The following is a 24660-nucleotide window of genomic DNA, read 5'->3' as shown; positions in this document are numbered from 1 at the left end:
CCCGACGTTATGGAATGTGATGTACAACGGGGTGCTGATGCTGAAGTTGCCCAAAGGTGTAAAGATTTACGGATTCGCGGATGATGTCGTCCTAACGATAACCGGTGAGTCACTGGAGGAGGTGGAAATGCTGGTGGCGGAAGCGACCGACGCAGTAGAAACCTGGATGAATGGAGTCAAGCTGCAGCTGGCTCATCACAAAACGGAAGTGATGCTGGTCAGCAACTGCAAAGTAATCCAGCGGATGCAGATTACCATTGGAGGGCACGACATCCCGTCGGTGCGGACTCTGAGACATCTAGGTGTGATGATTGATGACCGGTTGAACTTCAACACCCACGTGGACTATTCCTGTGAAAAGGCGGCTCAAATGATCAGTGCAAGGATCATGCCAAACGTCGGCGGTCCGAAAGGCAGCAGTAGGCGTCTTCTTGCGTCAGTATCATCCTCGATACTAAGGTACGGAGTTCCAGCCTGGGGAGCTGCGCTCAAGACGAAACGTAACCGGAGGAAGCTGAATAGCGTGTTTCGTCTAATGGCCATTCGAGTCGCGAGTGCGTACCGAACTATTTCGTCGGAGGCAGTTTGCGTTATCGCAGGGATGATTCCAGTCTGCATAACCCTAGCAGAGGACATCGAGTGCTACCAACGGAGGGATACCAGAAATGTGAGGAAGGCGGTGAGACTGGACTCTATGGTGAAGTGGCAGCAGGAGTGGGACAATGCGGATAATGGAAGGTGGACCCATCGGCTCATCCCCAATGTGTCGACGTGGGTGAACAGGGAGCATGGTGAGGTGAACTTTTACCTCACACAGTTCCTGTCCGGACACGGTTGTTTGCGCCAATATTTGCACCGGTGTGGCCATGCGTCATCGCCATTCTGCCCGGCGTGTATCGACGTAGAGGAGACTCCAGAGCACGTGATATTCGACTGCCCGAGGTTTGCGGAGGCACGTAGGAGAATGCCTGCCATAAGGGCGGACAACATCGCAGAGCGAATGTGTCGCGATGAAGGTACGTGGCATGCGGTAACCAGAGTCGTGACACAAATAATGTCAGAGCTGCAGCGTCGATGGAGAAGGGACCAGCAAGTAAGCGTCGGTTTGGAGCAAAATCCAGCACAGTGAGCAGTGTTTGGTCTCGAGTCGTCGGGCGCCAGCGAACCGGAAGTCTTCTGCCAACCGGAATCGTCGGACCGACCTCGGCACTCGAACCGTCAACCTGCTGAAGAAAGAAGAAAGAAGAAGGAAGTGCTTCGGGTATGTAGGGCACCGCCAGTGCGGACGTTATCCACCACCGGAACTGTCGGACCACCTCTGCAACCCGAAGACGAAGTCGGCGCAATGCGCGAAAGCGTCCCCTGCGATAGCCGCCGGTAGTCGGGGCACCATCAGTGCGGAAGTTTCCTTCACCGGAACTGGTGGACCACCCTCGACGCCGGGGATTCAGGAGGATTCGAGTGAGGAAGTTTGCGGCACAACCGCCGAGGGATCGAGACGTAGCAGTGGATCTCAGCAAGCCAGTCGGCGAACTAGCCTAAGCTAGGGGCCGGAATTTTAGAAGAAGTGCATGAGCACAGCCCCCCCCGAAGTAGTCGCAGCATCCAGTGGTCCCGGGGGGATCGAGGCAAAGAGGATAAGGGACCCGGTTTATCCGGGAGGCACATTTTTAGCAGGTCGGGAGGAGCCCATCCCTGTTCGCCTTCGAGCATAGTGTGGATGCTCGAGGTGTCTGTCGCGCAGATTTTTGATGGCCTTTAACCCTTGCAAAAAAAAAAAAAAACACACACACGGACAGACAGACATTTGTTTATTTCGCCGAGGATTACCAAACAGGGGTCTTGATTGGCCGGCGAGGCTTGGCGAATGGAGATTACCCCGATAATGTCCCCAGTAGCAAATGAGGAACGGGAGATATGACAATGGAGATGTTTTCGAAAATGGCGTTCGGGTGTGGAAAGGCGGCGGTCGAGTCGGATTGACGGCGGGGTGGTGAAGGTTGGTAAACCGCAGTGGTGGCAATTTTTAGCTGCTGGCAGGTGCTTCGGTATCTGAGTTAACCCTCGGAGGGATCGACATCAAACTCGTGCTTTCAACAACGAACGAACACAGCAGCTTAGCTACTAGCGGTGCCGCTTGCACGTGCACACAAACTGGGCGTATTACTTCTCTTACTTCTCGCTCCGGCCGGGCACTCGACCGGGCACAGACCGTGGACCGTGGACCGGATAATCACCCTTCTTCGTCGTAACCGCTCGGAAAACTGGTTTGGACTCCAACAGGTTGGAGTGAAAAAAAATTTTTCACAATGGCCATATCAAAACTGATGTTCCCAGCTTGGTGATCTCAACTGTACTGCAGTTCACTCTCCTCATCAGCGAGACACTCTTTTCCCGCCATCAGAACCAACGCCAATTATTACCTTCTCCCTTTCGCTTCGTTTAAGTGCAGTGGATCTCTCGCGCTCAGCCACCCATTTTTCTGCTCTAAACTGGTGCGCCTTGCGCTTTCCTAGTCGGTCTATGCGCTCATCCAACTTGACCTTTGGAGCAGCGGTTAACTGAACATATACCTATTTTCCTGACTTCCCAAAATCATAATTTTTAAATCAAGTCTATGTCACCCGCCGGTAACAAACTCGATTTCAGAAACGTTTTTCAATTTAATTTTCAATTCTCAAGTTTGGATGGAAATGAGTATGGGAAAACTTATCTTTTCATTATACTGATTATGGCGCTTCTCATTAAGCGCAGGCGAAAAGGAAACCAACATAGCCTAAAGAAACACTAAAGAGCTTGTACTCAGCGAAATCGCATCTTGAGGGCCATCCACAAAGTACGTCACGCTCCTAGGGGGGAGGGGGGTTCTGAACAGCGTGACGACTCATACAAAAATTTTAGAGGTTTAATACAAAAAGGGTAAGGAGGGGGGGAGGGGGGGGTTGAAAATAGCCAAATTTTGCGTGACGTACTTTATGGATCTTCCCTTGATTGATCGCCCCAAGAATTAGTAATCGATTTTAATACAGGTTGCGAATCTTTAGTCATGATCGTTAAACTTCTTTGAGTGCATCACTGAAACGTGCAGTGCAACATAGGGTAACGTGCCCAATAGTGGATCCTCAAGCCAATTTCGCATTATTACAGCACAATGTAAAGATTTTGCTATAAAATTCCATCGGGAGAACATACAGTCCATTACAGTCCTATAATTTGATAACATGCATTGGAAATCCTATGGAAAGTATTTTGTGGGGACCATAATAGGGAAGTAGGAAGTCTCGAAACGGAACCTGAAAATCAATTGAAGTGTAGACTATAGGGAAGCAATTTCCTTTTATGGACCCCCAAGGGGTCTACTATAGGGCAAATTCCGTTAGACTTTTAAATGTTAATTTCAACGAATAATGTTGAGTGTTTTATGTGTGTATCGTTAAGAAGAGATGCAGAACTTGTTATTAGATATCAAGCAGAATTAATATGTTGAAAATTTCTACTCCTCATGACAGGACGTGTACAATTCCGCTACTAGGAGGTCCACTATTGGGCATTTTACCCTAGTAGTCTGAATTTGTGTGTGCTATCTTTTGCACCACGAGCAACATTGTTGCCTGTTTAAGAATTACGCAATTGACCTATCCCGTCAAATTTTTTTATTCGCTCAATAAATCATTTCAATTTTTGTTTTAAATTTTAAAAATAATTACAGGCGTCAAAAAGTATGGGTTCTCAGGGAAAGTTGACCTTAAATAAGCCAAAGAATTGACTGAGACAATAAAACGAGATACAATTTTTGACGGGAAAGGTCAATTAGCTCCAGAAAACTACGGTATAGATTAAATTCGAAATTGGAACAATTAATTAAGGACATAGTTGGAAGAGTACCAAGATGGCAGCCAATATGGCACCGGACCTTCCACGGGCCAACCCCACACCTCCCGCACTCCTCTCCCACCAACATTCGAATGCATCGAACAGCATCTAACAAAAGTTAATTATTCAAATTACTAACCTGTTCACAGCATATTTCCTTACTTCCCGTGATAATGAACATGTTTCTTCAATGAATCCAATGTATTCCGGCTCGAATTGTAGCATAAATTAGCAGTTTCGTGCCAATTTATTAACCGTCCGCGATTTGTTGGGTTCATCACTGCACTTCACTTCTTCTCAAAGGGCATTGGAATAATCAAGTTTTTACTCACTTCTCCGCACATGAGCAGTCCGAAATGTTGATAGAATGCAAATTAAACACCACTTTTTGAAATCAGTCACTTATTTGAACCGAAAACTTAGTATAAACTGCTAGATTTGCCCGAAAAAAACGATTAAAAACTGATCGCGGATCGAATGTAAACACCGCGGTGCACCGGCACCGGCAGCAGCAAACTAATAAGTAGGGTGGCTCAAAAAATAATTTTGCTTCGCCACGCTCAGTTGATTATGATTTATAATTTGGGTGTCATCCAATGGTTTGGGCTGGTTTGAATAGAGGCTTACCGTGCGCAGGTCGTTTCAGGTTTGTATGACAGTTGATATGGCGAGGTTGAATTTAACATTATTCTGATTCTGGCACTCCGTCATTGGGCGATGGCGTGGGGGGAGACCATATGACGGGATGAAATATTTAAGAGCTTCAACTCCATAGACAATCCATATTGAATGGTCGTTCCAATAGTTGGGAGTCGATTTTAATCGAGGTTGCGATTCTTTCGCATGATAATTAGGCTTCTCAGAAGGCATTAGTGAAACGTGCAGTTCAACAAGATATCCCAGAATTTGTCTGTGGTATCTATCGCACCAGGGGCAGATACTTCTAGTCTAGTCTAGTCTACACTATCGTACCAGGGGCAGATACTTCATACAAAAAGTGTGACATAAGGGCGAGTATAAAATGCTATATTTGCGTTACGTAATCAATGGATCTTTCCTGCAGTGCGGTTTTCGTTCACTGAATTCTCTGATATGTTGCTTTCAGCAATGTGGGTTCTCTTTTCGCCAGCGTTTGGAGGGAAAGCGCCGTAATCTGTGTAATAAAAGGTTTAGTTTCCCATTCTAGTTTTCATACAAACTTGAACCGGCTTGCGCTCAACCAGTTTTTGTTCAAATCTGTTTTTTAAGGACACTCGGAGCATGGGACGGAATCGAGGGAGCGTAATGGTGCTGGGTCGTTTTTTGAACCACCCTACTAATATTCTTTGTTTTTTATAAATACGACACCAATACTACTACAGTATATGAAAGTTTTTACTGTACCAATACTATCAAAGCTTTGTTTTGGTACTCAACCCACCTTCACCTTAAGATGAGGTTTTCGCTGAGTGAAAGCTCTTGAGTATTCCTTTTAGCTATGTAGGTTTCTTTTAACCTGCGATTAATGAGGAAGTGTCATAATCAGTATAATGAAAAAATAAATTTCCCCATACTAATTTGCATGCAAACATGAAACGGCTTGTGCTAAATCAGTTTTAATCCAAATGAGCTCCAATTTCCCAGGACACTCAGAGCATGATACAGAATCAGATGAGCGTAGTTGAGCAAAATCGATTTTTTGAACCACCCTAGTATAGATAAAGGTAGAAACAAAGGTATCTGTAACGATTATTGCACGAAACATCCCATTTTGGCACCAACATTTCAAAAGAGCGAAACTGCTTTTTTAAACGAGCTGAGACAACCCACACAATCCAACGGATTGGCGGAAGCAGCAAATCCTCTTATTTCATTCAATGGCGCTGGATTGCGTGGGTGGGCTTCTTTGTTCGAATAACATGTTTGAAGACATCCTAACGTGTAAATTTATGGCAAATTTTCAGCTTCTGATTTTTAAGAATTTAACCGTATATCGCACATTGACAATTATATTACTCAAATGTCCAGGGAAAAAAGATTAAGAATAATATAATATTTTAGCAATGATTTGTAATAAAATAGAGAATTTTGTAGAACAACGACTTTTAGGAGAAACAGTGTTTTTGTGCACTTAAAAGCATGAAAATTACTTTAACATGGTTAAAACGTAAACGGAAAGAATCGCAATGTTCACAAGACTTATAGAGCACACCAAAAACTTCCGTTTAGAGGTTGTTGCGATGATTTCCGGCGTTCATATCTCTTGTTAGATTTTTTCGAAAATTGAAAATAGCCCAAAAACACTAAATCGACTTGAGCCTCGAAATTTTATCCGAATTAGCTGAAAATTTGACAGAAGGCTTATTTTAGTACTTGAATTGTAATTCTATATATAGACAAAGCATAACAACCACAAATATCACTTAACACGATTTTTCGCCTTGCCTTTTTGCTTCTAACCACTCGAATTTTCTTTAATTCGAAATTTCTTCATAGGCCAGATAAATATGAACTACTATTATGCTACAGTTTGATTAAAGCAGTCAAAATTAAAAACTTGTCAATTTAGTATAGTAATCTTGTGTTACAGTGGGACGGCAAACGATAAGCATTAACATTCCTTCATGTTTGATGAAATGTGGTTGGGGAGTATAGATTTCATTTTTGCGCCGCCGCAATTTCGCCATTTTCAGCATATAAAAGGATCGTATCCGGTATAGCGATGCTCATTGTCGGTAGAGTGTATCAAAGAAACGTATTAAATTAGTGCTGGTGTGCATTATAGTGTTTGCTCTTCGCTGTTGCATCCGAATCAAAGCAACGAGTAAAATGTGAGTGGAAAAGTTGTAATAGGATTATTTTTTAAAGTAAACACATGCCGGAAAATTTGTAGCTTTTTATATTGGAGAAAACTATCCATGTGGTGTAATATGCATTGTTTCTGACTCGATTAGGTTGGAAATAGTTGCTACGTGTGTGAAAAGATCAACATAAGATAAACATCATGAAAACATGTGGCATCAACTGCTGTATTAAAAAAAAACAATTGAAGATGATTTTACTAAGTGAATGTTTGAACTGCAGTGCTCAAAACTTCAAAGTATATTGTGGTACTGTGCGTAAAGCAGCATTCGATTGATATTGATTATAAACAAAAGCGTTGTAATTTGAATTCAAATGATAATAAAACAAAGTGAACGAAAAGGACAAAATTATTTTATAACAGTCGAAAACTACATAATTAGAGTGAAATCAGTAGTGATTCAGTTTGGTTGCAAATTTTCGAATACTATTCTAGTTTAAATATGAGCCAAAATAGAACAAACTCACAGGTTTCCTCAGCAGTGTTCTATTCATGTTTGAGTTTTTTCCATTAAATGAAATGATTATGTTGCTGCTGAGGAAGGCGCGGTAAATGCAAAGTGGATTGATCCGTACATAAAACGACACATTCATGTACCAAAACAATTGAAAAATATTTGAATCTCCTGATTCATTCGTGGTTCAAATCTGCAGAAAATAGAACTGAGCAGTATAACAGTTTTAAGCTTTTGAATCTCGACTGTTATAAAAAATGAATCTTGAACCACTGCTGGGACAGTGCATGATTCAGATTCATATTCAAACTGACAGCCCCGAACGATTTGAATCACTGCTGATTTTACTCTTAGGATATTGTAAATCTCAAATAAGTATAGGGTTGATTAATTATTTATTTCATGAAAATCTACAAGGATATTGTAAATCTCAAATAAGTATAGGGTTGATTAATTATTTATTTCATGAAAATCTACAAGAGATTGATACTCGAAATGTTCAATGAACTCATCGAATTGTAGACCAGCTTTAGTTTATGAATGCTGTTCTTTCGGTGATGCACGCAATTATCCCTAACTGTCACAATTTGTCTAGCCAGTTTTTGTGAATGCTAAGGAAGAGGAAGAATGGTGATTTGGATATTTGCAAAGTACGCATTCCCGGGTAGAGGTAAATGACAAACTAATAGCATAAATATAGCTAATTTTGCTGTGATATAAAGTTTTATAATTTCTATGTATTTTACGAATAACACAAAATAGCAATGCAAGAACAAATTGTTTAATTCATTTATCATTTAGAACTTCAGCATATCAATAACAACAGACTTTTGTATTTTCTTTTTTGCAAATATTTTACTATTAATTTGTTATAATAATGGCAAAACTAGTTATGTTCGAACAAAGTATGTTATTATTTTTGCTATTTTAGCAGCTATATCAAACAAACCAATATCAGATTTTGCTATTCAGCTATTTATATATTAATGGTAAAAATCATTATTCTTTTGCTATTTTCCTCTACCCGGGTATGCTGTTTTTTATGTTTAAATTCGATTCTTATTCCCCACACTATCCCCACACTGGGACAGAGCCGCCACGCAGCTTAGTGTTCCATTAAGCACTTCCTCAGTTATTAACTGCGAGGTTTCTAAGCCAGGTTACCATTTGCATTCGTATATCATGAGGCTAACACAATGATATTTTTATGCCCAGGGAAGTCGAGACAATTTCCAATCCGAAAATTGCCTAGACCGGCACCGGGAATCGAACCCAGCCAACCTCAGCATGGTTGGATTATTGTGATTGAAAAATTGGTTAACTTATCGGTTCAAATAATCTTGCTAGGTGAGATGGACCATAATTGGTCCAAAGAATAACTATTTTTACCATTAATGTGTGAATGTATGAATAGCAAAATCTCATTTCGCTATTATACCAACAAACCAATAGCAAAAAATTGCAAAAAAAGCAAATATTAAAATCAGCTATTATTGATATGTTTAAATGAATTATAATATTTGTTATGATTGCAAAATATGTTCTTTATTTGTTGTTTCACACTTTCTTAAATAAATATATATATATATATATATATATATATATATATATATATATATATATATATATATATATATATATATATATATATATATATATATATATATATATATATATATATATATAAATATATATATATATATATATATATATATATATATATATATATATATATATATATATATTAGGGTGGCTGAAATTAGCACGGAAAAAACTTTTTTCAATTTTTTTGATGGGCCTCTTATTCGGTTCTATTTGATGCCCTGATGCTCTGGACAAAATTTCAGCCAAATCGGTCAACGTTTGGGCGGTGCTAAACTCGTTGGAAGTTTATATGCAAAAATGTATGCAGAAACATCCAAAAACAGTGATTTGCAGTAAGACGACACAATTAACGATGAAGAATCATGATACTCATTCAGATCCTGAAGAATTTAATACAGAATGTTATGCTGAAAACCGCGAGAAGATTAGAGTTTGTCCGGCGAAGTTGGCCGTTACAGATATTTTATTTGAATTATGTCTTACTGGTCTCCGAAAGGTCAAGGGGGGATAATAAAAAATAAATATTAAAATGGAAAAAATCAATAAAACTCCTCGGATTTGTTAAAGAATGTTTTGAAAATTCTCAAAATTGTCCGCATTTTTTTTGTTTCCCCCTCAAAATATTATTTTTGGGCAAAAAAAACGAAGGGGGGGAGACATAATTGTTTTTAAATATTTGTATCGGCCTATTAACATTTCTCTGTAGTGGGGTTTGAGCAAATTTCGTTTCTTTTACCTTTGAAAAGAAATAAATTCACCCATACAACACTCTAGTATGTAGGACTTCCCTGGGCATAGAAGTATCATCATGTTAGCCTCATAATATACGAATACAAAAATGGTAGCTTTGCTTAGAAACCTCGCGGTTAATAACTGTGCTGAATGAACAACTAAGCAGCGCACAATGGTTCGAGAGCAGCCAAAGCCTCAAAAATCGAAATTAGTGTTTCCGTCAGAATTATATTTTTCTCATTTTATAGAATACTTACGTGATTCAAATGCAAAATTTAAAGTAGTTCTGTTGAGTTTTGACTTTGTGACATCATTTTGAATTGAACATAAATGTTGAATTTCAATTAAAAACGCTGTTTGACAAGGCGTTTAGATCATCGGCTTCAATTACATCGCTAACCCCAATATTATTTCAAGACTACATTGTCAGGATCTTAAAAAGTATATATATATATGTCAAATTTTGTTGACAGAACAAAAAATATTTTAGTTACTAGATAAAGATTGTCACTACCGTCGCTGTCCCGAACATCTCTTGCTGGCGAGGATAGGGGAGCTAAATGTCAAAGAAGGAAAATCCATATGATTTGACAGCTTGCTACCCAACATGTTCCGGACAGCAGAACAAAGGGAACCGAAGCGACAATCTTCATCTAGTAACTAAAATATCTTTTGACCGAACTCAATTTTAAATTACTCCGAATACAAAATTAGTTCAAATACTCACAATTTTGAGATTGAACTGCTCCAAAAGTATAGGCGCCGTTGAGTGCCCATAATGATTCTATGCTCATTACAAAGCTTAAAGCAATAGCTTTCTATTAATCACTATTTTGTTTTGCGAAAAGTTGCGATAAGCTGTTTTTTAACGTTTTAGTTTGAAAAGTGCATAGTATTTTTGGTCTGTTTTTTAATGAAACCTCACAAATGCGTATTTTTTGTTCACAAGAACCTTAAAAATGCCCTTTTTTAATTATTAGATTGAAGCTGACACGTTCGATATAATTATATTATATTTAAAACATATGTAATGAAAGCATTATATGAAACCTGAAAAATGAAATGATCTCGTAGCATAATTATTCAGTGACGGAATCATTCATATACTTTTATTTGAATATTTTTATTGCTGTTTATAGTGAAATTATTGGGTAGTTTTCTTCCCAAACGACTAAAAGATACCACACACAAAGTTTCTTATTTCCAAAACTATCTCCTGACATCCGAGAATCTAGTGGACAAACATGGACAAATGAAATACCATGGATTTGATGGGCCTGCATGTATGCTTTTAGGTTACGATTGAAATTTTTGCTACTATTTGCTACTAGCTGCAGTTGAATGCTCATAAAAATATCACTTTTTCATGAAAAAACGCTTATACTCTGCTTGAAAATGAAGCTATCAGCCATCTTATGTAACCAAAAGATGCGCCATCCAAAGACCGTGAAGCGATGCTAAGACAGTTTTTGGAAATATACTGAATTGATGAAAGTGGAAGCTAAAAACTATTTTTTCGGGACCACAATATCTAAATTTAGCAATTTTATCATAAAACATTACCTATATGAGATAAAATAAATCTCGCTTAACTTTTCAAAAGGACCTAAGTATCATTTTTTTCATGAATTAATTTGAATAGCGTAATCAACAGAAAAACATGAAAGCTTTCGATTGCAGTGCTCAAATTAATTCATGAAAAAAATGTTACTTAGGTCCTTTTGAAAAGTTAAGCGAGAAATGTTTATTGAGCAAAAATGCTTAGAATTAAATTCTCTAAAACTTTGTAGAATTATATGAACTCCTAACTAAAAAGGGTAAAAAAATACATTTCCAAAAAAAAATCACCGAAGGGCCACCCTAATGACAAACTACACCAAGAATAGATCTCTTCTTGTAGATCATTTCTTCTGAAGACGTCAGAACTCTTGCACTGATGGTTTTCGAGTTATCGATTTATGTCGTGAAATTTGACGAATCCGACCATTGTGCACTGTGCAGCGAGGCGACAATGTCCCAGTGGGGGATGTAATGCCAATAAGAAAAAGAAAAGAAGATATTTTTTGTATAGGTTGGTATCGTGTTCAAAAAAAAATTCTTTTTCTATCTCAATCGCATGTTAAATTCCGTTCACTGAATCAGAAAAGTAAAGAATCGAAACAAAATTGTTACAGCAGTATCCACATGAAAAGAACAAAAAACAAAATTGGCATTTGTAAGGTTCCCGCGCAAAGTAATGGGAGCTGTCACTTTACTTTCGGAAAAATATTCTGCTCGATTATTCCGTAAGTAAAAGTGACAATTTGCTCCATGTAGATCAGTTGTCAAAATTCCTCTTGGTAATATTGAACAAAATTCCGTAACCTCTCTACTTTTCAAGTCGATACGGCCTTATCTTATAGTACTGGAAAGCGACTCAAGTAACTACAACACTGAAGCAGCATGATTTGCATATTTGCAAATTTAAAACCTGTGCAAACGATTACATTACCCTAAAAGTTATATTAAAGCAGAAAAAGCCCATTATGTTGAGCGATCTGTAGTGTTGAGCGATCACACTGGGGTTCTTTTCAACCTTTATAGGCCTTTTAATGTGACACTGCCGGGACTGCACTTGTTTACAACCGCTGAGCAAACTGTTCAAATCCGAAGCTGTCACTTTCTTAGAAGAACTGTCATTTGACGGTAAAATCAGCTGTTTTCAAACGTCTCGTGAAAAGGCCTATTATGGATTTGTAGTTGGCATACACGCTTACTTCAGCTCACCCAAATATGGGTGAAGAGTACCTATAATCGCCAAAAAGTGCACATACGTATTTATGGGTGAATTGACATTTACCTATTTATAGGTAAACTGATTTTACCCATATTTAGGTACTTACAAAGGAGCGAATTATAGGTTAATTTCACCCATATTTGGGTGATTTTTTGTGCTTTAATTTTGTTTGACATACTGATTGATATAGAAATGTTTTGAAATAATATTTGTAAAACATAAAGATTTATATTTAAAAATTTATTTTTAAAATTTACCAATAATAAATTAATCATAATTTAAATCGAAAGCCGGGGAAGATGAGAATTACGCGTCGCCGAACTTGTCTGCTAGTTGAGAATCCGATATGGCGTGAGCGACGGAGATCTAATTCCATGGCTAGTTCATCGGCTAATTCTGTGAACGAAAAAAAAAAGGAATTTTAATGTTTTAATGAACGCGGTGGTAGATCCATTCCCCTTCTTGACATTTTTGAACGAGGACGAAAATGACTGGAATAATGGCGCTGCCTCAATGATCCTTCACTCATTAGATAAATACTTACCAAAAGCAAGAATCTCATGGACCTTTTTTATTTGGCTTTTTGGCGCTTCTCTCATCAGCTCTAGGATATAATGTATCACCATGACCGAGGATCACAGATTTTTTATTTCTGCTGCAGGTAGAACCGGTTCCACTGTGTGGTACATTTGAAGAGGAAGAGGAAGATTCGGTGGGTAGTTGGTGAAGTCCAAGCTCGTACCACTACTGACCGGCTAGTGATCGTACAGTTGTAGTTCTCGGATCGATTTCCGGATAAACGTGTGTCGGTGCTGAAATATGATGTGGAGGCGGATGATTCAAATATAGGATGGCTTGATCTTGCAGCTGTATGTCGCCTGGTAGTTCCGCTGTTCAACTTTCTGGGACGCAATCATAAATACAGTCTCGACGCGACTCTTCCCTTGGGGAGGCGTATGCATTAGGCATTGGTTGATTCATTCTTCCGGATATCATTTTCCTCTTTTCACCAGATTTTTCCTGTAAAGAAAATCATTGAACAAGTTTAACACCCTGAACTATTAGCAGTAGCACAATCGAAGCTAACTTCACCGGAAGCAATCTGCCGTTGGAGTATCCGAAGCTCGATCCGAAGTAGACAATTATTTACATGAAAATAGTTCGTTTTCCAAACATCTGAATTCTAGAAAACATGCAAGTTTATTAAATTGCTAACTTGCCCATCTTTCAGTAAAACACATTACCATTACCATTAAAACACGCTTACCTTGATTAAAAAACAACTAAAATTCACAGATTTTTAAATGATTTTCTGTTTATAAAAAAAAAAAACAAATTGTTCCAAACAAAGTAAAAAGTAAATTTTATTATTTTCATCCATATATGGGTAAACATTTTCACCCATATTTGGGTAAATTAAATTTTTCTAGATTATAGGTAAAGTTCACCAATTTTATTGGTGAATTTAACCCATATTATTAGTAATTTATGAATTACTCAAATATGGGTGAATGAAGTACCTATTTATAGGTAAACTGATCTAAGCGTGTAGAACATAAACTTACCTTCAACTAATACCACCGACGATCTAATACCTTAAACCAGGCCTATGCTAAGAGCTCATGTTTAGCGTAGCCAACACCAACAACAACGTCGAGCAGCGTACGTCCAATCTAAAAAAGCCTAACATCATAAAACATCCAAACTCAGCTTTCTTCTTTATGCAACTTTAATCGGGAATATTCATTAAATACCTATGACTAATGAGATTAATTGATTCAAAACTTATCTATATGATCAATTTTGATTTTACTTACATGGAGAACAACAATTTGTCTTTTATTTCACCGTGAAAAGCTTGAGCAAAATTTAAAAATAAATCCTGCTCTTTTATTGTTGTGAATATTTTAATTATCAAGCTACAATCATTGGTGTTGTTGACGATTGTTGACATCTCATGCAACTGACAGCGGTCTATCTGCACACTGTGCCCGGGACATGGTGGCTATTTTTAGGCTAAGGGAGTTAGATAGGGATGTCTATAGCCTGCCTTAAACCAATACCTTCATCGTGCTTCAGCCTTATGGTTACTTGGGGAGTTTATCAATAAAGAAAAAAAAACTTGGGGAGGAATTGAAGAAAATAAACATAACATGATCTTGGCTCGCTCAAATGTTCAAGCAAAGTTAATTGCCTATTTCCGGGGATTAAACCACCCGACTTGGACGTTAATTTACAATGTTATGGAAACTCATATGTGAATATGTACGTTATGTGGAAGTTATTGATTTGGAAAATGTATTGGAGGTAACCACTTTCCTCTCGATGTGTACGCGTACTATACACATGTGAAAGTGTTGGCTTGAGAAATGGATTGCGAGTGATTTGACTATGCGTCCAATTTTGGAATCTCGAGCTCGTTCAGTAGCCGCTAGGTTGCGAAGGCCGACGGAGGTCCTTACATATTTACATAATTACATATTTTGATCTCATTTAACTGTAGATTTCTAAATTGTGTGATCTGACATCAAATTGTGTACTTATTTTGTTATCGGAACCAATATCAAATAGGGGAACTGTTCCCATCTCCATCTCACTGAACATATATCCATCTCATCGCTAAACAAAGAAATAAGGCACCAAATTCGTCGCTTCTTTTTGTCAACATGCGTGCTCACCGCTGAAAAAAATCACAAAAAAATAAACAAACCGAATTCCTTTCCATTGCTTTATTTTTGATGGGATGGAAATAGGAGCTATGAGATGAATTGCCGAACCGTTCCCCTATAATTATTGGTTTGCTCTCATCATCATTTGATGTCACTGTAAGATTTTTCTGCTAAACATTTTGTTGTTTTAATTGTTAAAACGACCAAAAAGATATCAAATTAAGTTTTTGTGTACTAATTGTACTGTCAATATACGATCAAAGTTCCAACTGTGGTTAGTTAACCAATTTCCCCTAAGGTTGTTCATACCCCGAGGTAGTTAGGGATAAGACAAGCTGGGTCGAATCAACTGCGGAAGAAATTTTATCGCAACTTCCACCTGAAGTCAAAGTACATATTTATGGAGACTTTAATCAACGGCTGACTTTATTTCGGATTCAGAGAATGAGCAAATCATACTTCCAGTTGTTGGAGAAAATGAAACACTACTGTTTATATTTGATAGAATTGCCAGCTTAGGGCTTAACCAAATCAATTATTTTAAGAATCAAGAGAACTGCTACCTAGACCTTCTATTAACGAACATACAGGAAGATTTTTGTGTGTCAGAATCATTGAATCCCTTATGGAAAAACGAAACATTCCACACAGCTATTGAATACTCTCATGATTATCAAAAACCCAGCGACTGTGACTTCGAAGAAGACCTTGATTACCATAAAGCAAACTATGGCAACATAAGACACAAGCTAAGTAGATTAAACTTGAGCAAATTTTAGAGAATGAAGGGAATATTGAATCTTCCGTTGATGTCTTTTATAACATCATTTTTAATATTATTACCGAAGAGGTTCCAATAAGGAAAAAAAAGCGGAACGGAAATTCGAAATATCCAATTTGGTGTAATAGACGGTATTCCACCGGTATTTTTGAAGAGCCTGGCTAAAGAGCTAACGGCACCTTTATTTTGGCTCTTCAGATTGTCACTGGAATCCGGAAGTTTTCCCAGGGTATGGAAAAGCTCTTACCTTGTGCCCATCTTCAAATCGGGCAAAAAATCGGACATTCGCAATTACCGTGGAATAGCCATTATCTATTGCATTCCAAACTTTTTGAATCTATTAATAATAAAAAAATATTTTCACAGCTTAAAAACACAATTACAAATAAACAGCACGAATTTTTTAAAGATCGCTCAACCGCTACAAATTTAATAGCATTCATTGATTATACTCTTCATGCGATGGATAGTGGTAACTACGTGGAAGCCTTGTACACTGACTTTGGCAAGGCGTTTGATCGCATTGACATTCCATTGTTACTCTTCAAATTGCAAAAAAATGGAATTGAGCCAGGACTCCTTAGATGGCTTGAATCTTACCTCACAGACCGGCAACAAATAATTAACTTTAATAAAAAGAAATCCAATCCCATTCAAGTCACTTCAGGAGTTCCACAAGGATCCCATCTTGGCCCTCTTTCTTTAGATTTTAGATTCAAAACTAACTCTTGTTGATCACTATAACACAATCATTCTCAAAGCTAATAATATGCTAGGCTTTATCAAGCGCTTTTGTTTCAACTTTCAGGATCCCTACACAATCAAAACACTATATATTTCTCGCTTAACTTTTCAAAAGGACCTAAGTAACATTTTTTCATGAATTAATTTGAGTACTGCAATCAAAAGCTTTCATGTTGTTCTGTTGATTGCGCTATTCAAAATAATTCAGAAAAAAAAAATGTTACTTAGGTCCTTTTGAAAAGTTAAGCGAGATTTCATATGTACGATCCATACTGGAATATTGTAGCATTGTATGGTCGCCTTACTTAACCACACATGAAGAAAGAATAGAATCAGTACAAAAACAATTTCTGCTATACGCTCTTCGTAAATTAGGTTGGACGTCATTTCCTCTTCTATCTTGTGAATCACGTTGCATGCTTATAAACATAAACATACAAACATTGAAACAGCGTCGAGAGTTTGCAACGGTTTCATTTGTTAACGATATAGTATCTCAACGTGTTGACTCAACTGAAATTTTGTCGAAATTAAATTTTTACATACCTTCTCGGCTACTTCGACATAGGACATTATTTTTCACTAACCACCGCCGAACAAATTATGCCAAATTTGGACCTCTTAATCGACTGATGGCTGTTTATAATCAACACTGCGAAGCTATTGACTTAACAATGTCTCGGCATAACATTAAACAATATTTTAAAAAAACAAACATAAGAAATTAAACAATTTAAATTCATAATTACAAACAATTTTAGCAAAAAAAATAGTAGTTTGTGCAACTAGTTGCAAAAAGATGATTTTTTCAGCACGAGTTGTACGTTTATCCAAAAAAAATGATACGCAACAAAGTCAAAGTACTGTTCCTGCTGGCTTTGAACTTTGTGGATGCAGATGTTAATCTGGTTAGCAAGTTTCATGTTGGTTTTTAACGTGTTTCAATGTTGAGTCGTAAGTTGTATTGGGTATAGTTTTTGCACTATTTCTACACGGTAATACAAGAATACTCATTTTAGGAGTACTTTTTAATCACTTTGAAGAATGTTGCCTATACGTCAAACTATGCGTACTTTTAGTTATTGGCGTGGGAGTACTTTTCACGCTTTTTGTGGTTTGAGGATAAAACTGAGGAATGCGTAAAAAGTAGTCCATCGCAAGAAAAGAAAATTTTCATGCACGCGACTTCACAGCTCCTATCAGTTAGTTGTTGAATATTTTTTTATTTATTCTTACGTTTGTGATATACGGAAAGCTCTGCGTATAAGACAGGTACGTAATGGTAATATTTTTCAAAGATTCTTAAAATCAATTATAATGATCATTGTTGTCCTTTTGTAATAGGAATCGCGTGAATAAAGAAACCCTCAGCAAGAATCTGATCTTATGTGTTGCTCCGGACTGGTCTACTAGAAGTCCAGGGGAGTCGTTCCAGCTGACAAATGGCAAGCTTGCATCCAGGTCGTACATTTTCCAAATCAAAAGACCAGCAAAATCAAAGTATAAGGTAACGCTTAAGCCTCGCTAACCGCTTCCGTTACGGTAGCCGCAATGTTCTTCAAGCTGTTATATACGACGTGCTGGTAATATTCTGCTACCACTGCGATCCGCCGTGGCTATGGAAAGCCTGGCTACCACCGGTACCGGAAGTCTTCAAAGCATCCAAGAAAGCTGAGTCAGACTTAAAGGTTCCGGAAGACGCCGATGATGACGAAATGTTCTTGGTTCCAGAATACCCCCGGACGCCACGGGAATCGAAGGTATATAAGTAAAATGATAAGTATACTAATGCAATTATTAATTTACTGAAATAAAAAACTTTTGGATTTACTGTCCTGTTTTCTTATCGAAATAAAATAGGTTGGAAAACCTTACCGAATTTTAAAAGCGAGTCCATACATGGAACTGTAGGGGTAAAAACTACACATTTTACTTTTGCTCTTGGAGTAAAAATTACACCCTTTTTATTTGTCGAAAAGGAGTAAAAAGTATGCCTATTTTGACGTATGAGCAGTATACTCATAAATGAGTAAACGAAATTTACTCCTTTTAGGCGTAGTTCCACTTTTCCAGGATTATGCGTACTTTATAGTTCTAAAAGAGTATATTCAGGTTACCGTGTAGGAGTGTGGTGACCGAAAGTCATTTCGTTTGTTTAGTCTGTTTAGTTTCTTTTTTTTACTATAACTAGACTTTTCTCATTTTCTGAGTAATCGATTGTTAGCACGGGCAATGCCCTTACTAATAATGTGATCAAGAAATGTAAATGTGCAAACATGGTTAGTGTACTATTACTGTTGGAAAAATGGTAAGTAATTTTTGATAAATCATGAATCCCTTTTTTATATTGATTAATTTTATTACTAAATACGAACCAGGATCAGAAAGTTAAATTTTGGTCCAGGAAGTGTGAATGCACTTCAGATATCCTTATTATATGTGGGTGTAATCACGCGGGGCTTATTGCAAACGACTATAGCTTCGGAATGCTTGCGTTCTTGAAATGGGCTATAGGAGTTACAATAGAGCTATCACCTTCTAGCTCCCGGATCTAAGATTCTTGCAATTATATTAAATTTTGATAGTTGCACGAATATTCTATCCATATTCTATCCATAATGCCACTGCCAGACAGTGGGAGTTAGATTGTAATAACACACACAACACACACGAGTTGTACGTTTATCCAACGAGGCTTGCCGAGTTGGATAAATACTACGAGTGCTGAAAAAATCAAGTTTTGCAACGAGTTGCACACGCTATTTTTTGCAATGACAACTATGATAAAGCTGGACTAAAATGGTACAGTCTGATTTACGTCACATGATAATTCTTGCCAAAAAATCATGTTGCTGCAGAAAAAAAAACAGATTCCATGTTATCGTGACATATTACATGCTCGACAAACTATAAAGCGATAGATAACCCTACCTTTGGGAAATTTTGATGTCATGTCCATTAAACTATTTCATTTATTACGCGACACAGATAAAACACGATTTGCACACACACCCAAGTTAATTGAGCAAAATGTGGTCATGTGACTAATGTTCCAATGCTGGTTTTCCATTGTTGAGGTCGAAATACGTATCTGTCAAGATACGGGATTGTACAAACTCGTCTTATGACAAATGAAGACATTCCACTAAAAAGTTCAAAATAATTTCCTTAAAAAATATATATTTTTTTTAAATATTTTTTATTGTATTTCATAATCTACTATAGCATCACGAAAGAGAAAAACATGTATATGTATTTGTACTAGTCTACGTCGGTTGACGAAATAAATAAATAAAAAAATAAAATAAAATAAATGGTCATAAGATCGCTGATCCTCTATGGACATGACAACTGATAGTCCGAGGAGGATTTGAAAGCACTTGGGATATTGGAGCGGAGATGTGCTAAATATCGAAGAATTAGCGCGAGCTCGCCCAACTCTACGGCGAACCCAATATTCAGAAATTGTCTACAGCTGGAAGCATATTGGGCAAGGCATACTCAATAATTCCGGACAACAAACCTGCAAATATGGTGTTCGTTTAGATCCGGATGGTACAAGAAGGCGTGGAGCGCGTCGAACTAGGTGGGCAGCCCAGGTACAAACCCCTTTGACAAGCGATGGTTACGGATAATGTAGATATGTGGCCTCAAACCGAGTAATGTGTATCTGCATATATAGATGTTAACTCAATAAATGATGAAATGTTGTTTATGTTCTTTTTATATACTTTAACGCACTTGAAAGTCATGGTTACCGAAGAATTTCTTTTTTTTTTCTTTGAACAGGTTGCGAACGGAGTCGATGAGCATCCTATTCTGTGCTATTTTAATTCTACACATCACATTGACAACGTGTCAAGCCACAACTGCTGTTCCGCCAATATGTGAAACTGAATTAATAGAGGAAATGCCTCATCGAATAAGGAAAGTATGTGCTGCCCTGGAAAACTCGAATCAGTTCGCTGAAGCGCTCAATGCCTACATCCGTAAAGAAGCCGCAGGTATGTAATGCCAAATGAAATTATCTTTGCATATGATAGTGTGGTTGCGATAAATTATGCATTTGGAGTGCGATCAAAAGACCATTTCAAGCATAGAAGTTCAGATTATTTCCAGTCAAATAATTACTACGCTGATGAAAATAGTACACGGCCATGTAAAAAACCCAGATTAATCCACCTAGCGGTGATGGCGCTTTTCTCGTTCGTTCAAAAGGTTTGAAAAAATCTCAAATAACACCAACATGTGGATTGGTCTTATTTTGCATATTTGTTTATATGCATAAATTCTTCTTCTTCTCGCCAAACGTAATTTATTGCAAACAAATCGGATGAGCATAAGAACAAAAAATGGCATTTAATTTTGTAGTTTTAAAATTAGTATTTTCGCCATAACTTTTGACCCAATTGTACGATCCGGCCAAGTTTCTATAGGAAACAATGGGACAAGATTCTGCGTCGAATGCAATCTGTTGCGAGCGACCTGAGAAGCACACATATTGCACATCAATCACAGTAACTTATGTATGACCGTATTCAGTCACAATATGGTTGCTGCAACCAGATTTGCCGAACTTGTGTTGCTTGGGTAATATATGAAGTCTAAGTGCTAAAAAAGTGAGCTAGACTTTTTTGAACTTTTTTTCACAATAAATAGAAATTTGACCATAACATCTAATCCCATAGTCCGATCTGGCCAATTTTCAATAAGAAAATATGAGACATTCTGCGTCGAATGCAATTGAATGCGAGCAAATCGGTTGAGGATAAGTGCCCGAAAAATGAGTGACATTTTTTACGCGGGTTTTTCGTATGAATTTGTATTTTGGCAATAACTTCTGATCCCATAGTCCGATCTGGCCAATTTCAAATAGGGAACAATGGGACAAGATTCTGCGTCGAATGCAACTTGTTGCGAGCGGTTGAGGATAAGTGCCCGAAAAATGAGTGACATTTTTTACGCGGTTTTTTCGTATGAATTTGTATTTTGGCCATAACTTCTGATCCCATAGTCCGATCTGGCCAATTTCAAATAGGGAACAATGAGACAAGATTCTGCGTCGAATGCAACTTGTTGCGAGCAAATCGGTTGAGGATAAGTGCCCGAAAAATGAGTGACATTTTTTACGCGATTTTTTTATATGAATTTGTGTTTTGACCATAACTTCTGATCCCATAGTACGATCTGGCCAATTTCAAATAGGAAACAATGGGACAGGATTCTGCGTCGAATGCAACTTGTTGCGAGCAAATCGGTTGAGGATAAGTGCCCGAAAAATGAGTGACATTTTTTACGCGATTTTTTTGTATGAATTTGTATTTTGACCATAACATCTGATCCCATAGTCCGATCTGGCCAATTTCAAATAGGAAATAATGGGACAGGATTCTGCGTCGAATGCAACTTGTTGCGAGCAAATCGGTTGAGGATAAGTGCCCGAAAAATGAGTGACATTTTTTACGCGGTTTTTTCGTATGAATTTGTATTTTGGCCATAACTTCTGATCCTATAGGCCGATCTGGCCAATTTCAAATAGGGAACAATGGGACAAGATTCTGCGTCGAATGCAACTAGTTGCGAGGAAATCGGTTGAGGATAAGTGCCCGACAAATGAGTGACATTTTTTACGCGATTTTTTTCTGATCCCATAGTCCGATCTGGCCAACTTCAAATAGGAAACAATGGGACAGGATTCTGCGTCGAATGCAACATGTTGCGAGCAAATCGGTTGAGGATAAGTGCCCGAAAAATGAGTGACATTTTTTTAGTAGTTTTGCACACACACACACACACACACACACACACACACACACACACACACACACACACACACACACACACACACACACACACACACACACACACACACACACACACACACACACACAAGAAGAAGAAGAGGAGCGTGTTGAACGACGGGTGGCGTTCGTGGCTGCTAGAGCCGCTCTGAAGACTGAGATTAGATCAAGCAAAAAAGCCTGCTTCGAGGGCCTGTGTCAAAGTGCCAACGCGAATCCATGGGGTGACGCCTATAGGGTCGTAATGGCCAAGACACGTGGGGCGATGGCCCCTACAGAGCGGTCTCCAGAGATGCTGGAGAGGATCATCGCGGGGCTCTTCCCACGTCACGACCCAAGCCCCTGGCCTCCCTTCGTGGAGCTGCCAGGAGCCAGGGTGGCCGACGAGGGAAGAGTAACTGTGGCGGAACTTGCGGGGATTGCACAGTCCCTTAGTGTAGGTAAGGCGCCAGGACCGGATGGTATTCCGAACCTGGCCATTAAAGCGGCCATTGCCGAGGCTCCCGTGATGTTCAGAACTGTCATGCAGAGATGCCTGGACGAGGGAGTCTTCCCTGAAGCATGGAAAAGGCAGAGCTTGGTCCTATTGCCAAAGGCGGAAAACCACCGGGGATCCGTCGGCATATAGACCAATATGCCTGCTTGATACGGCAGGGAAGGTGCTCGAGAAGATCATCCTCAACAGGTTGTTGATACGCACGGAGGGTGCGGATGGTCTATCGAGTAACCAGTTTGGCTTCCGAAAGGGTAAGTCGACCGTAGACGCTATCTTGTCGGTTACCAAATCCGCGGAGATAGCTATCCAGCGTAAGAGGAGGGGAGTTCGCTATTGTGCAGTAGTGACTCTCGACGTGAGGAATGCTTTTAATAGTGCCAGTTGGGCAGCTATTGCAGATGCGCTCCTGCGTCTTGGAATTCCCGAGTACCTGTACAAGATTCTCGGAAGCTACTTCCAGAATCGAGTACTGGTATACGACACGGAGGCGGGTCGGAAGTGCGTTGACATAACCTCAGGGGTTCCGCAAGGTTCCATACTGGGTCCGGTGTTATGGAACGTCATGTATGACGGTGTCTTGAGGTTGAAGTTCCCGGTGGGCGTGGTAATCGTCGGCTTCGCTGACGATATTACGCTGGAGGTCTATGGCGAATCGATCGAAGAGGTGGAGTTGACTGCAGCCCACTCGATCGCAATTGTGGAGGAGTGGATGAGTTCCAGGAAGTTAGAACTGGCTCACCACAAGACTGAGGTGGTTGTTGTTAACAACCGAAAGTCGGAGCAGCAAGCGGTGATAAGGGCAGGCAACTGCACGATCACCTCTGAACGCTCAATCGAACTCTTGGGGTAATAATCGACGATAAGCTCACCTTTGGTAGCCACGTCAATTACGCCTGCAAGCGTGCCTCCACAGCTATAGTGGCATTGTCCCGGATGATGTCCAATAGCTCTGCGGTTTATGCCAGCAAGCGCAAGCTTCTGGCTAGCGTTGCTCTGTCCATACTGAGGTATGGGGGCCAGCTTGGGGCACGGCCCTGCGTATTAACTGCTACAGAACGAAGTTAGAAAGTACGTATAGGCTCATGTGCCTAAGAGTTGCGAGCGCGTACCGTACCGTGTCGCACGATGCACTCTGCGTCATCACCGGTATGATGCCTATTGACATCGTTATCGGTGAAGACATAGAGTGCTTTGAAATGCGCGGCACGAGAGGCATCCGCAGGACTGTCAGGTTGGCCTCAATGGTCAAATGGCAGCGTGCGTGGGACAGTTCCACTAAGGGTAGATGGACACATAGGTTGATACCGGAGATAGGTACGTGGGTCAAGAGGCGCCATGGGGAAATCACTTTCCACCTGACCCAGGTCGCTTACAGGCCATGGTTGCTTCAGACAGTACCTACACCGGTTCGGACACTCGGCCTCGCCCGAGTGTCCGGTGTGCGTTGGTTTAGAGGAAACGGCGGAACACGTGTTGTTCGTGTGCCCGCGTTTTCGCACAATGCGTGACCACATGCTTGCCACATGTGGTCTGGACACTACCCCGGACAACCTAGTTCGGAGGATGTGTAAAGATGAAGTTGGCTGGAACGCCGTTTTATCGGCTATCGTCCAAATCGTCTCGGAGCTACACAGAAGGTGGCGCGTGGACTCGAGGGATGGCTAGTTCAGGCGCAAATAAGAGGTGGTCCAAGGGTTCGGAGTCGGCTTCATGGGTCATACCGGTGCCCTGTGGTCGAACTCGATCCTTTTATCGAACAAGTGGCCGCGTGAAAAACAACATGGTATCGTCGCTTTCGCGGCGTCGGTCAACCGGGCGGGTTCCGAGTCCGAGGACGGAAAGGGGTCCTCGTCAAGGCTGGGGCAGGCGTAGGCACCGCGTCGGCAA

General features: G+C 39.4%; 1 protein-coding gene across 2 annotated transcripts in view; it reads left to right on the top strand.

Annotated features, from left to right (window-relative positions):
* The first annotated feature begins 6573 nt into the window (after window positions 1-6573).
* The window catches only part of LOC134220358 (dromyosuppressin), a 35260-nt gene continuing 17173 nt past the window's right edge, over window positions 6574-24660 (top strand). Inside the window, exons 1-2 of one of the 2 annotated variants that reach the window (XM_062699404.1) lie at window positions 6574-6683; window positions 20266-20480. In XM_062699404.1, the coding sequence (XP_062555388.1) occupies window positions 6682-6683; window positions 20266-20480 (217 nt within the window). In that variant the 5' untranslated portion in view covers window positions 6574-6681. Of the gene's footprint in view, window positions 6684-18630; window positions 18785-20265; window positions 20481-24660 lie in introns of those variants that run through there. The other variant, XM_062699403.1, reaches the window with a different exon arrangement.

The sequence above is a fragment of the Armigeres subalbatus genome, chromosome 3 (assembly GCF_024139115.2).
Source record: "Armigeres subalbatus isolate Guangzhou_Male chromosome 3, GZ_Asu_2, whole genome shotgun sequence".
NCBI classification, from domain to species: Eukaryota; Metazoa; Arthropoda; class Insecta; order Diptera; family Culicidae; genus Armigeres; species Armigeres subalbatus.
Note: the sequence above shows the minus strand (reverse complement) of the source record. Positions and strands in the feature narration are given on the sequence as shown.